Source organism: Xenopus tropicalis, chromosome 1 (assembly GCF_000004195.4).
Source record: "Xenopus tropicalis strain Nigerian chromosome 1, UCB_Xtro_10.0, whole genome shotgun sequence".
Classification (NCBI taxonomy): domain Eukaryota; kingdom Metazoa; phylum Chordata; class Amphibia; order Anura; family Pipidae; genus Xenopus; species Xenopus tropicalis.
This window is the reverse complement of record NC_030677.2, coordinates 214,416,541-214,431,872: the sequence shown is the minus strand read 5'-3', so window position 1 is coordinate 214,431,872 and position 15,332 is coordinate 214,416,541. Positions and strand designations below refer to the sequence as shown.

At 43.9% G+C, this 15,332-nt stretch overlaps 1 protein-coding gene across 2 annotated transcripts in view; it reads right to left on the bottom strand.

Moving 5' to 3' along the window:
• The window catches only part of LOC101733164, a 29,637-nt gene extending 15,445 nt beyond the window's left edge, over positions 1-14,192 (bottom strand). Inside the window, exons 1-3 of one of the 2 annotated variants that reach the window (XM_004910333.4) lie at positions 13,947-14,190; positions 11,234-11,410; positions 13-250 (exon numbers count right to left, since the gene is read on the bottom strand). In XM_004910333.4, the coding sequence (XP_004910390.2) occupies positions 13-250; positions 11,234-11,410; positions 13,947-13,986 (455 nt within the window). In that variant the 5' untranslated portion in view covers positions 13,987-14,190. Of the gene's footprint in view, positions 1-12; positions 251-11,233; positions 11,411-13,946 lie in introns of both variants that reach the window. The other variant, XM_012966707.3, reaches the window with a different exon arrangement.
• Between the last annotated feature and the right edge of the window lie 1,140 nt (positions 14,193-15,332).

The following is a 15,332-nucleotide window of genomic DNA, read 5'->3' as shown; positions in this document are numbered from 1 at the left end:
AATATATCTTACTGGTCATCATGATTGTCATTGGTGCTCCCATCTTCCCCAGGGTCAGTCTCCTCCTCCTGTGAGTTATTTAATTTGTGGCGCTCAGTAAATGTGGGGGTTTCGGTGCTGCCCGTGGTGCTGGTACCGGCCGTATTATATGTATTATATGTAGGGGCAGGTAAGTTGGTCTTGGTTTTATTACAATCTTCAGAACTGTTCTCCTTACGTTTCTCCTCAGAAGACTCCCCGGACCCTGAGCCTGTGAGCAAATGACAGAGAGGGATGAATAACATGGAACCAATGATGTTAAAGGCAGTGGAATTCTCCATTATACAAATTAGGGGGGCACTGAAGTTGGGATTCAGCCGAACCCTGAATCCTTTGTTAAAGATTCAGTCAAATACAGAAATGAATCCAAATCCTACTTTGCATATGCAGCAAAAATGCTCAACTTCTGTGTTTATGTGCCGTGTCATGTGATTTTAATTTTAAAGATTTGGATTTGGTTTGGCCATAGGCATGGGTTTGGCTACATACGAATCCTGCTGAAAATGGCTGAATCTTGGCCCAAGCCTGATCCGAATCCTGGATTTGGTGCATCCCTAATGCCAATTATTATTATGCACCAGAACCGAGTGACAGTGAAAGTGGACTTTGCTGTTGGATGGTTGGTAGATACTGTTGGGGCGAGACTGCTCGTTCCCATAGACAGAGACCCCCATCCATAATGGCGCCATGTAGCTGTGGGACCAGGAGGCTGAACTGGAAGGTAACTGGCATTGGTGGAACACACTGGGCCTGATTCACTAAAGTGCGATAAAACGTTCGCTATTTATAGCGTGCGCTAAAAATTTTATCGCGTCTTAATTTTCGCGACTTTTTGCACGATTCACTGTAAGCATACTTGTGCTTTTTTACGAGCAGTATTTTATGCGTTAGGTTTGTCGCGATAAATAGCATGCGCGGTATTTTCCGCAACCGGCAGCATACAACTGGCAACATTTTGCCCTGGGAGAGCACAGAGTGCTAGAGAGGTGCTGTATAAATGTTTATTTGCAAAAAAAAGCCCAAAAACCAATAAAAATATATATTGGCGTGTATGGCTAACATGGCGTGAAATGTTTCGCCAGGCTTGGATTCGCAGTGAATTTTTGGACGTGTGGCGAATTTTTCTGCAGCAAATTTTTTCGCAAAACCATCCGCCAATGGTAAAACACATAAAAAAATTCGCCACGCGAAAATTCTCCACACATCCAAAAATTCGTGCGAATCCATGCCTGGCGAAACATTTCATCACTTGTAGCCGCATATAAATAGTCGCGCAAATGAACGCACGCCATGTTAGCCATACACGCCAATACTTTGGTAAAATTACTGTATTAAAAATTACCATTTCCCTGCAAACTGGCGGCTGCGTCACTCTAGGGGAAACACAGACTGAATAAATAACACTGTAAGTCCATATTTTATTGCCAAAAACTCATTTACTGTACTTTTCTATAATTATTATACCTAGTAATGTATATTGTGCGACTAAAGATTTACCTTTATAGTACTGTATATTTTGGCGACAATATATTCACCGCTATAGTAATGTATAATATCGCGACTAAATATTCACCGCTATAGTACTGTATAATATCGCAACTAAATATCCACCGCTATAGTACTGTATATTATGGCGACTAAATACTCACCGCTATAGTACTGTATATTATGGCGACTAAATATTCACCGCTATAGTACTGTATATTATGGCGACTAAATACTCACCGCTATAGTACTGTATATTATGGCGACTAAATACTCACCGCTATAGTACTGTATATTATGGCGACTAAATATTCACCGCTATAGTACTGTATATTATGGCGACTAAATATTCACCGCTATAGTACTGTATATTATGGCGACTAAATACTCACCGCTATAGTACTGTATATTATGGCGACTAAATACTCACCGCTATAGTACTGTATATTATCCGACTAAATACTCACCGCTATAGTACTGTATATTATGGCGACTAAATACTCACCGCTATAGTACTGTATATTATCCGACTAAATATTCACCGCTATAGTACTGTATATTATGGCGACTAAATATTCACCGCTATAGTACTGTATATTATGGCGACTAAATACTCACCGCTATAGTACTGTATATTATGGCGACTAAATATCCACCGCTATAGTACTGTATATTATGGCGACTAAATACTCACCGCTATAGTACTGTATATTATGGCGACTAAATATTCACCGCTATAGTACTGTATATTATCCGACTAAATACTCACCGCTATAGTACTGTATATTATCCGACTAAATACTCACCGCTATAGTACTGTATTTTATCCGACTAAATAGTCACCGCTATAGTACTGTATATTATCCGACTAAATAGTCACCGCTATAGTACTGTATAATATCGCGACTAAATTTTTACCGCTATAGTACTGTATATTAGTAGGGAAATTCCATACAGGCCAAGACTTTAGTAAAATTGAGTAAAAAGACACAGACTGAATAAATAACACTGTAAGTCCATATTTTATTGGCAAAAACTCATTTACTGTACTTTTCTATAATTTATCGCCTGCCTGTAGTAGGAGTTAATTTTCGCATAGCCGAATGCGATATTTAGCGCGCAAAAGTTATAGTGAATCATGCGATCGTATTCTTTTCAGTGCGGAAATGAACACATGCGTTAAAACTAGCGCGGGAAATACTGCATGCGAAAATGGCGACTTATCGCACGAGATAATACTATGGTGAATCGCACGCGATAATACTATGGTGAATCGCACTCTAATAATCGCGACAAATTTAACGAAAAAAAACGTGCGATAATTTTTATCGCACTTTAGTGAATCAGGCCCACTGTGGCTTAGACTCTTCAATAAGAGACCAACTGCAACAAATAAGTATATATTTTCTCTGCCATAAAAGCCATTTATTGGTAACTTCCCTAGATACACACTTCAACCTCCTCTCCTGGTAACTGGACTTCTTCATCATCACCTCCATTGACTCTAAGGGGCTGATTTGGAAACGAACATTTTGCGACTTTTTTGTATTTTTTGCAATTTTTTTCTTCGCCGTTGCAACTCTTTTGTGAATTGTCATGACTTTTTCGTAGCCATTACGACTTGCGCGAATTGTCGTGACTTTTTCGTAGCCGTTCCGACTTGCGTGAATTGTCGCGACTTTTTCGTATTGAGCGCTAGTAAACGGCGGGCAAACCTTTCCGATTTTTTCGCGACACCTACGAAAAAGTTGCGACAATTCGCGCAAGTTGTAACGGCTACGAAAAAGTCGCAACAATTTACGAAAAAGTCGCGACGGCAACGGAAAAAATCGTAAAATACCGATCATTACGAGAAAAATGCATTCGGACGCTTTCGATCCGTTCGTGGATTAGTAAATCGCCCCTAAGTGGTACCTGCTGCACAGGCAGAACAGAGAGAAGGGGGCTGTGCCCAAACGGACCGGTACTGTTCCTACACAGACCTTCAGGTACTGACCCATCAGCCTTACACCACTGTGGGTTGCAAAGACCCAATATAGTAGGCAAATGTTCTCATTTCCATGGAGAGGGGCAATTTCCATCTCTATATAAAACAAGGTCCACAAGGGTTTTTGTTGTATAAAACAGGGTTTGAGCTTATTTCTCAGTCAGGCTGATGCCACAGGAAGGAAGTGCTTCAGGAAGGGAATTCTGGGAGTGTAGTTTTTACTCTATATTGAAACACATATAGCTGGGGGGGGGGGGGTCAGGGCTGTAAGGGCAATAATATTGTTGGTCAAAAAATATGGGGTCATTTATTATGACAAATAAAAATGAATAGAGGGCACTCAAGTTACAAATATCACAGTATAGAGAAAGGATGTTTGGTGCAAATTCAGCCTAAAAGAATACCCTCATACAGGGTAACAAAACCAATACATTATGTACAAAAGCACAATGGTAGTATTACAATGCATTATTATTTATGTAGCACTAAAAGTACATTTCCTGGCCATCCCTGGGCAGCATAGAACGAAAGGGTTAACCCCCCACTGACCTAACTAGACACGTCACAAAGCAAGCTGTTAAGAGCCCAGCTACCCCCCTCCTCCATGTCTTTTTTTTTTATCTCTCACTGGCGACCTAATTGGACATGAATTTTTCTTTTAGGGCTCACCTTAGCCCCAATGGGCTAGATTCCAGGCACAGTCTTTTACGCACTCCTTCCTCTGCCTGAAGATCCGGGCTCCTGTGACTGCCATAGTGCTCTCTCAGTCCGGATCCCCTCTAGCACCGGGGGCTATGTTGTAGCTGCGGCTCTTCCCTCTCCGTAGCAGCTTCTGCTCGTCCCGCTGTGTGGCGGCGCGCGCCTCTGCTGACGTCATCAGCATGCGCCGGTCAGGGTGGGGAGCGAGCAGGTAGCGTCGGGCGGGGCGCCTGAGGGTGCCTTGCGGCAGAGATTATTTATTTCCGGCGCCGGTGTCCGTGGGTGCCCACTCTGCCTTTTGCTTTGTTGGCCCCAGATATGGATCCGGCTGCCGAGAAGGGTGCTGCTCCTAAAGCTACTAGGTGAGTCCTCTATGCAGGTAAGCTTACTTACTACGAAAGTAAGGAGTGCTAAAAGGGGTATTCATTTTTTCAGACACCCTGATGATCCTACGTTCCATAAAAGGAAGAGATCTGCGGAGAAGGAGGAGGGGATTCCCACGTGTAGAGCCTGTAAAGCCCCAACTGAGAGAAATAAAAGATTTTGCAATAAATGCATTGTGGATGCGGCTAGTGAGGACTCTCTGTCACCTCCTAGAAGGGCAGTTGCGGCTCAGGTTCGTCAGCCTCGGGTTCCTGCCTCTCCTGTTACTGAGATGCCCTCCACATCAGAGGTGCAACCCGCTGATATCCTTTCATGGATTAGACAAGCAGTCTCGCAAGGAATCAAGGAAGCTAGCAGGGGTCAGTCTACCCCAGTACTATCCAGAGAGGAAGAGTCTTCAGACACCTCTGAAGAGTCCGAGTCCGAGTCGGCTGAGGAAGAAAATACTCCCCTTGCTTTTGATTTCAAGATGGTCCCTAACCTGACCAAGTTAGTTAGGCAAAACCTGGTCTTGCAGGAGCAAGAAGAGCCTACCTCAATGTTCTTTTCTAGGAAGAAATCCCATACTTTTCCTGTTCATAAGGAAGTACAGGATCTAATTTCTTCAGAGTGGCAAAAGACCACAAGGAAGGTTCCTATTGAACCAAAATTTGAGAAATTGTATCCCTTTTCGTCGGAAACAGCAAGTTTGTGGGAGTGGAGCCTGAACAGGGAGACCTTCTGCTGGTTGACAACTATTTGGGGACAACCCCAGATAGACTTGATGGCAACTCCTCACAATTCGAAAAGCGAGACCTTTTTTTCCAGGAATTGGTGTCATCAGGCTCAAGCGACAGATGCTCTCGCCCAGTCCTGGACAGGCCTCTGGGCTTATATCTTTCCTCCTCTACCTCTAATTACTCGAGTCCTCCGAAAGATTCGGAGATCTCGGATGGACGTAATAGCCATAGTTCCGGATTGGCCACGCAGGCCATGGTATCCCCTGCTAAAGAGTCTAGCAGTCTGCGACCAGATACGCCTTCCTCTCAGGAGGAATCTGTTAAGTCAGAGGACATTCTTGCATCCAGCTCCGCATCGCTTAAAATTAGCGGCTTGGAAGTTGAGAGGGCTAGGCTGAAAAGTCAGGGCTGCTCCTCACCAATCATAGAGACTTTGTCTAAATCTAGGAAAGCTGTTACTTCTCTAAGGTACCAGAAGATTTGGGAACAGTTCCAGACCTGGGCAGGGGAGAATTCGGTGGATGTAATGCAGCCTTCTGTTCCAGAAATTCTGCATTTCCTTCAAACAGGTTTGGAGAAGAACTTCAGTGTCAGCACTTTAAGAGTTCAGGTTTCTGCGTTATCCACCATCCTGGGGCAGGCCTACGCAAAAGAACCACTGATAGTAAGGTTCTTTAGGGCAGCCATCAGGCTGAGACCACCAACTAAGAGCTGTGCGCCAACATGGGACCTTCCCCTAGTACTACGAGCTTTCAGATCGTCACCCTTTTGGCCTCCGGAGAGGGTCTCCCTCTGGAATTTAACATTGAAGACTATTTTACTGGTTGCCCTAACTTCAGCAAGACGTGCCTGTGAGCTCCAGGCCTTGTCGGTGAATCCGGATTATACCTCCTTTCAAGCGGATTCGGTTGTTTTGCACCCCGTCCCACAGTTCCTGCCTAAAGTAGTCTCCAGATTTCACATACAGGAGCCTATTGTCCTCCCGGGTTTTCAGCCATTGACAGAAGAAGCGACAATTCGCAACTTAGGTGCACTAGATGTCAAGAGTTGCCTTCAGGCTTATATCCAGAGGACGAGATCTGTCAGAAAGACAGAGAAGCTTTTTGTCATACCAGCTGGTTCAAGGAGAGGTGAGGCAGCCTCAGTGGCCACAATTAGGAGGTGGATTGTGTTGGCAATCAAGAAGGCCTACTTGGAGCAGGGTGTTCTAGGGCCGTTTGGAGCTCGGGCTCATTCGACCAGAGGGATTGCATCGTCCTGGGCGGCAGAAGCAGGGGCCTCGTCAGAAACCATTTGCAAGGCAGCAACTTGGGCAAATCCTACTACGTTTATCAAACACTATAAGCTAGACCTTAGGGCTTCAGCCTCAGCCTCTTTTGGACAGAAAGTCCTTCGGGCAGCGCTGTACTAGTGAATTAAATTTTTGAAGCAGCCTTGTGGTAGTCGTTTTTCCCTCCCTGAAGTATTTGTATTGCTTGGGCACTAACCCTTTCGTTCTATGCTGCCCAGGGATGGCCAGGAAAGGAGAAAATTAAAATCATACTTACCGTGATTTTCTTTTCCTGGCCATCCCTTTGGGCAGCATACCCACCCGATGTTTTTGTGATAGCTTGATTACAAAGACATGGAGGAGGGGGGTAGCTGGGCTCTTAACAGCTTGCTTTGTGACGTGTCTAGTTAGGTCAGTGGGGGGTTAACCCTTTCGTTCTATGCTGCCCAAAGGGATGGCCAGGAAAAGAAAATCACGGTAAGTATGATTTTAATTTTCTCCTTTACTGATTAAGATAGATAAATGTCATCTTTTTTAAAGTGCTATATAAAGAATAATGAATTTTAATTCTACCAGTGGGCTTTTGGATTTTTGTGTGCAAGCCCATATATGTACATAGTCATTTATTATGGCCCCAGGCACAAGTGCTATGGCACTAAGGGGTTAAAAAATGTGCCCCCCTACTGATAATTCAAAAGAGTATTGGGGTCTGGCTGAGACTTTCACCTAATGCCAGGCTGGAACTAGGTCCAGAGAGCACAGCTGGGGTTCCCTAACATTTGTGCCTAAATGATGTGTAGTTTGGGGGATGGGGGAGTGCGGGGGCATTTAGGGGAGTGCAGGGACCTGAGGCAATTCAGCAAAGTGCAGGGCTGGGTTAGGGTTGCCACTTGTCCGGGTTTAGGGCTGTCCGGGTCAAAATTACCTCCTTAGCTTTCCCAATTTGGAAAACCGTGCAGCATTCTAGAAAATCGATGCAGTGATTGGCCAATTACCAGCCCTATGATGTCACACCATGCCCCTGTGATGTCACGCCCCACTTCCCGGGCAGCAGAGCTGACAACCCCCAGGCCAGGTGCATTGTGCAACAAACATTTATTACATTTGGCCCCTTGTCTTGCACTTTGTAAATGATCCCTATAGATTCTTTTATGTTGTTTATCCCTATTTAATACACGACTGCACTGGTTTCTACACAACCCCACAAACTCCAAGTGGCAAAGGCGTGGGAATTAAATTCTGTGGGGCTGAAAAGCAGTGTGATATGCTTATTGGCTGATTGTTTTGGCAGAATGCATGTTTTCCAGATTTAAAAAGGAACAATTACTTCCCCTAGCAGTCATTCTATATATATATATATAAATATTCTGTATACACACACTGAGGATGTTACATTGCACACAGTGAAGGGTTTGTGTAGATAACAAGTCCCACAAAAGCGGAACACGCAGGGGACGGATCAGTTTCACAATCGCTGTTTCTACAAATTAACTGTTTCATGATTAGAGCAGAGCAGCCAAATGGTTAATGGAGACAGTGGGGCTCATTTACCAATGCATCGCTATAATAGTCGCAGAGGCAAAACTATTGCCCTGCGCATAAGCAGATTTAACAGTATAGTGCAAACACGGTCGCTTAAAGTTTCATGCGCTAGTGTTGATGCAAACTGCTGCGCCATACAAACATGCACATATAATGTCGCAAAACTGCACTTATGACGACGCAAAACTTGTCATAAATTGTGTGCATAGATGGCGCAAGCTAATGCTCTAATAAACCCGTAACCAACTACACACTCCCTAACTTAACAATCTAGTCATTTGGTGTTTAAATGGAAAAATGATATGAGAGGCTCCATCACATTAACAAGGGAAACTGCCTTTATAGATAAGAACAAAGTTAAAAAAAAGGGTAAATGTTATTTAAAATTTTATTTTTCTAATAATGCTAATCAACATATCATAAATTAACATTAACGTGGTTTTATTAATGACATACCTAAATTAGTTTATTGTAGCGCAAATCTGCGAATATACTAGCGCAAATGTTGAAGAATGCGCAGTCAGAAATACGCCACAAATGAACAGGCGTAAAGATTTTAATGCAGCCGCGCCTGCTCAAATCTGCCCCTATATACGCGCAAATAGCACATATATAGGCGCAAAGGCTGCACTGTCGCAAAAATTGAGCACTTAAAACACGCCCCTAGCCACACCCCAAAAAAACATGTTGTTGCTTGCGACATTATTGCCCAGTATTTGCGACATGCACATAAAAAGAACTGGTGGAAAAATAAATGAACCAACGCAATGTAACGCATATGCAATTGCGTGTGCCCACAAAATGGCGCATAATCATAATTGCGTCGGTTTGTGTGCTGCGATGCATTGATAAATGAGGCCCAGTGAGTCAGTATTCTGCAGTCACATTAGGGAACAGACTGGTGCAAGTGAAACCGCCTTTGGTTTTATTTCTCCAAATCTCTCTCATTTCTGCCTCACAATCTCGCCTGTCTCTTCCTCTCCCTGTGTCTCTTCCTCTACTGCCCCGGGGTCTCTCTCTCATCCACAGGAGATATCTCTCTTTGCTGCCTCTGTTCTCTCTCTATTCCTTCTGTCCAGTTCTGTCACCAACCGTTTGGTGTCTCCTCCCAGAGTTTCCAGGACTGGGGGTCCCTCTCCGATCCCCCCACTCACACAGAGCACATATATAGGTCCCTGCAAGACGCACACTGTTGTCAGCTCAACTGGGTGCCAATTAAAGGGAATCTAAACCCAAAATACTGTTAGATTTGATGGGAACTTACTCATGTGCTTCTCTGAGCCCTTTTGAAATTGACATCTAAATCCATGTTCTTTGTCCCTGTGTCTGGAGCTGGAAGGGTTAAACCCAGTTTATCTCAACTAAACAGCAGTCTGTCCTCCCTTGTGATGTTTCCATAGTAACATCCTGGGGCCACAATGGTACAATAATCTCCCTATGTAAGATAAGAGCAAGATGGCTGCCATAGCGCACCTTATTATGCAGATGGGGACCCCCAAGCTTTACAAGACCTGAAATGGGACAGATTTGCAGAGAGACGTGTATGTGGGGGGCAAACCCATTTATCCCTTCTGTGGGGAAAAACATCCTTGGATGCGCTGGGAACTACTTTCCAAAATAATATTCACAGGGGCCCCAAACTTGCTCCTCCCATTTACCCCATAACCTGGATAAATCAGAAGTCACCCCTTATTTCTAATTACTGGAACATTTTCCTAAATTAACTGTTCCTTATACTGAATTAATTTGGGCAAAAAGCTAATGATGTGCTTATTATTATAGTGTCCCGCTATAGCCCCCCCCATACCCCCCTCACATAGCTCCTTCTCTTTCTCTCTGTATTATTACCCCCTCATTAATACCTGTAATTAGGGATATCAGTGATGCACTAAACTCTATGGGGCACATTTACTAATCCACAAATATCCGAAAAGCGTCGAAATGAGTTTTTTTTCGTAATGATCGGTATTTTGCGAATTTTTCGAGCGCTCAATACGAATAATGGCTATGCAAAAGTCGCGACAATTCACAAAAGTCATAATGGCTATGAAAAAGTCGCGACAATTCACAAAAGTCATAATGGCTATGCAAAAGTCGCGACAATTCACAAAAGTCATAATGGCTATGAAAAAGTCGCGAGAATTCACAAAAGTCATAATGGCTATGAAAAAGTCGCCACAATTCACAAAAGTCATAATGGCTATGAAAAAGTCGCCACAATTCACAAAAGTCATAATGGCTATGAAAAAGTCGCCACAATTCACAAAAGTCATAATGGCTATGCAAAAGTCGCGACAATTCACAAAAGTCATAATGGCTATGAAAAAGTCGCGAGAATTCACAAAAGTCATAATGGCTATGAAAAAGTCGCCACAATTCACAAAAGTCATAATGGCTATGAAAAAGTCGCCACAATTCACAAAAGTCATAATGGCTATGAAAAAGTCGCCACAATTCACAAAAGTCATAATGGCTATGAAAAAGTTGCGACGGTGACGAAAAAAATCGCAAAAAAAAAACCGAAAAAGTCGCAAAATATTCGTTTCCGATCTGATTTTTTCCCATTCGGATTCGTGGATTAGTAAATCAGCCCCTATGTCTGTGATGAGCATAAAAGCACATGGTCAAAATAAAACAATTATCTTTAAAGAGGCAGTGAAAAGTGAACCTGGGGGCTGTGTAGGCCCCAAACTTGCTCCTCCCATTTACCCCATAACCTGGATAAATCAGAAGTCACTCGGATATGTTGGATATTACTGGAATCTGCTCATAACAGACATGGTAGGAACCCCCCTACATTAATGACATTAAGATGCACAGATATAATTTCTAATTACTGGAACATTTGCCTAAATTAACTGTTCCTTATAATGAATTAATTTGGGCAAAAAGCTAATGATGTGCTTATTATTATAGTGTCTCCCTATAGCCCCCCCCATACCCCCCTCACATGGTTCCGTCTCTTTCTCTCTGTATTATTACCCCCTCATTAATACCTGTAATTAGGGATATCAGTGATGCACTAAACTCTGTGTCTGTGATGAGTATAAAACCACATGGTTAAAATAATATAAAACAATTATCTTTAAAAAGGCAGTGAAAGTGAACCTGGGGGCTTGGGAGGGCACGACTTGCACTTTCCATTTTGGCCTTGGTTATTGCCCCCGCCGCACTTGGTTGAATTCCCGTTGCATTTTTTCTGACCATTATTTTCCTGAGGGGGGCAGCACGGTTTTTTGTCCCCCTGACCAGTTTTGTCCTTTTTGCCATCACAGAAGCCCAGGCCTGAGGGGGAATAAGAAGGACAAAGTCAGAGGGAAGCCCTGCCGGGCTCTTCCATGTATAACTGTATAACCTTTCAACTAATCTCTGCTCCTTATGGACCCGGGGAACAGGCCCCACTGGGGAAACTGCCCTGAAATACTCCTTATATACTGATCTGGGGGCACTTGGCTGTGTAAACTCATTGAGAGCAGCTTTGTTATTGGGCCCTTATGGGAAAGTAACTGCACGTGAGCCCAACTGCTCTGCCTGCAGGTAACACACATGGGGGGCATTTAGCTCACTGTATATTCCATATATAATAACCCAGAACATACTGGGGATCATCATGACTGAGTTGTAGCCAATAAAGATGAGATTTTGGCACACTGAACCCCCAATTTCATGCCACTGTTAGTTACTATGCTTGTGGGAGTCTGACAAAAAGGGGTAAAGGGGTAGTTTACCTTTAAATTAACTAGTAATATTCTGCACACAGTGATATTTGGAGACAATCTGCCAATGATCTTAATTTTTTTTTATATTTTATGTTTTTTTACTGTTATTTTCATTTTTTATTAATAATATTCTCACCAGCTCTTTTGGAGTTTATAAACCCAGTGAGAATGAGGGATGAATGGCTATTAGGGAGTTGTATCAGGAGTCAGAACCAGCAGTGCAGGGAAGGGAAAGGGACAGACACAGTGACAGTTACACATAACTATAAACCCAGTGAGAATGAGGAATGAATGGGTATTGGGGAGTTGTATCAGGAGTCAGAACCAGCAGTGCAGGGAAGGGAAAGGGACAGACACAGTGACAGTTACACATAACTATAAACCCAGTGAGAATGAGGAATGAATGGATATTGGGGAGTTGTATCAGGAGTCAGAACCAGCAGTGCAGGGAAGGGAAAGGGACAGACACAGTGACAGTTACACATAACTATAAACCCAGTGAGAATGAGGAATTAATGGATATTGGGGAGTTGTATCAGGAGTCAGAACCAGCAGTGCAGGGAAGGGAAAGGGACAGACACAGTGACAGTTACACATAACTATAAACACAGTGAGAATGAGGAATGAATGGATATTGGGGAGTTGTATCAGGAGTCAGAACCAGCAGTGCAGGGAAGGGAAAGGGACAGACACAGTGACAGTTACACATAACTATAAACACAGTGAGAATGAGGAATGAATGGATATTGGGGAGTTGTATCAGGAGTCAGAACCAGCAGTGCAGGGAAGGGAAAGGGACAGACACAGTGACAGTTACACATAACTATAAACCCAGTGAGAATGAGGGATGAATGGATATTGGGGAGTTGTATCAGGAGTCAGAACCAGCAGTGCAGGGAAGGGAAAGGGACAGACACAGTGACAGTTACACATAACTATAAACCCAGTGAGAATGAGGGATGAATGGGTATTGGGGAGTTGTATCAGGAGTCAGAACCAGCAGTGCAGGGAAGGGAAAGGGACAGACACAGTGACAGTTACACATAACTATAAACCCAGTGAGAATGAGGAATGAATGGATATTGGGGAGTTGTATCAGGAGTCAGAACCAGCAGTGCAGGGAAGGGAAAGGGACAGACACAGTGACAGTTACACATAACTATAAACCCAGTGAGAATGAGGAATGAATGGGTATTGGGGAGTTGTATCAGGAGTCAGAACCAGCAGTGCAGGGAAGGGAAAGGGACAGACACAGTGACAGTTACACATAACTATAAACCCAGTGAGAATGAGGGATGAATGGGTATTGGGGAGTTGTATCAGGAGTCAGAACCAGCAGTGCAGGGAAGGGAAAGGGACAGACACAGTGACAGTTACACATAACTGTAAACCCAGTGAGAATGAGGAATGAATGGGTATTGGGGAGTTGTATCAGGAGTCAGAACCAGCAGTGCAGGGAAGGGACAGACACAGTGCCAGTTACACATAACTATAAACCCAGTGAGAATGAGGAATGAATGGATATTGGGGAGTTGTATCAGGAGTCAGAACCAGCAGTGCAGGGAAGGGACAGACACAGTGACAGTTACACATAACTATAAACCCAGTGAGAATGAGGAATGAATGGATATTGGGGAGTTGTATCAGGAGTCAGAACCAGCAGTGCAGGGAAGGGAAAGGGACAGACACAGTGACAGTTACACATAACTATAAACCCAGTGAGAATGAGGAATGAATGGATATTGGGGAGTTGTATCAGGAGTCAGAACCAGCAGTGCAGGGAAGGGAAAGGGACAGACACAGTGACAGTTACACATAACTATAAACTCAGCGAGTACAAATGGATATTGGGAAGCTGCTTAGAGTTACTGGATTATACAAATTACTAACAGCTGCATTGCAGTTGGTCTTGAATTATCCCCTTTATATAACATTAATAGTTAATTATAAAGTTAACTTGCCCTTTCTTTCAATGTATTTGTCTATCGAATTGTTGGCTTAACAGCTTGAGAAGGGATGCTGGGAGTTTTAGTTCTAGACTGAGTGACCACAAACCCTGGGATCCTCCTTCCCGATTGGCTAAGAATAAATCCCAGACTCACCAGCAAAGAGCAGCAGCCCCCAGAGATAGAGAAGCCTCATCCTCCCACCGACACCGCACTCGCTCTGACCAGAGAGACGTCTCTCACTCACATGTCTCTTTGTTTCACAACCCACTCAGGGCTCAGTTTCCTCATCATCATCATCATCATCATTGTCACTGGAGGAAGGGGGGGGCAGGTCAAGTGCATTCGAGGAAACCGGCTCTGTATCTTGCCCAATCGTTTGCTTTCTTGGATGGATACGATGAAGTGTTGTATATAAATATCTCTATTATCCACATGTACCTACTAACCATGCACCGGGTTTGCGTTCTCTAATTAGCTACAGAGAGCCGTGCCCTGGTTAAATGCTCACAGGTAATACCAGGATGTGCTCATTTACTGAAAGGGAAGTGGGTGCAGGGAACTGACCCCCAGCTGAAGTGGTAAGGACTGAAGGTGAGAGAAAGTGCTGCTTTACTGGAAGGATCATGGGAAGGGTGAGGGTTGAAAGGAAAAGGTACAATCACAGAGGGGGGGTGCCAAGTGTTAGGTGCCCCCCAGAGATAGAAATCATTTAACTGATACCCCAGGCAGACTGTTTTGGTTAAGTTTGGGTTTTCACTCTATTGGTACAAAGAAAGAAGCAAGAAGAGGATTGCTCTCTCCCAGGTACCCCGGGCTGGGGCAGTTTTCTGCTGACAGGAGCACCAGCCTGGGGTATCAGGTAACAATCACTGGGGGGGGTACATAACATTTTAGTACCCCCAGTGATCGTATGTTGGATCCATTCAGTGATATATTATTTTTCTCAGACCCCCCCAAACCCCCCGCACTGCTCTGTACCCTGAGCAATGCCCCATCCTGCTTTATCATGTCCTGTCGGGCCCCGTAACATCTCTGTGGTCAGAGCTACTTCCTCTTGGGAAATTTCTGTGTTAGTGTTAGTTTCCTGCTGAGACCGAGGGTTACGGGGTGGGAAATATGGCATAAATACCCCCTAATTGTGTCTTTCTGGCACTTATTTATTCTGAGATTTATTGTGAATTATTGGGGAAAACGTAGGAACAAATATTACCCTGGTCCTGTAACACATGGCAACCAATCAACTGTAAGCTTTTACCAGTCTGATACAGTTAGGGCAGTACCGCCTAGCTGAGCTGACTCCATAGCTCCATAGGTGCAACATCTCGGCTTCTCCTGTTCCCCTCATGTCTCATTAGCAGCACCCAGTACCATACGGCCGCATGGCTCCAGTTTTGACAACTAAGAAACTAAATTCTGTCTCCCAAGGGGCTTCCTGAGAGGTATGAACACTGAGAAACATACCTACCCACATCTACTCACATAGAGACACACACTGTTTGATAGATATAAAGCCAGAGATGAATCTGATATTTCTGTACC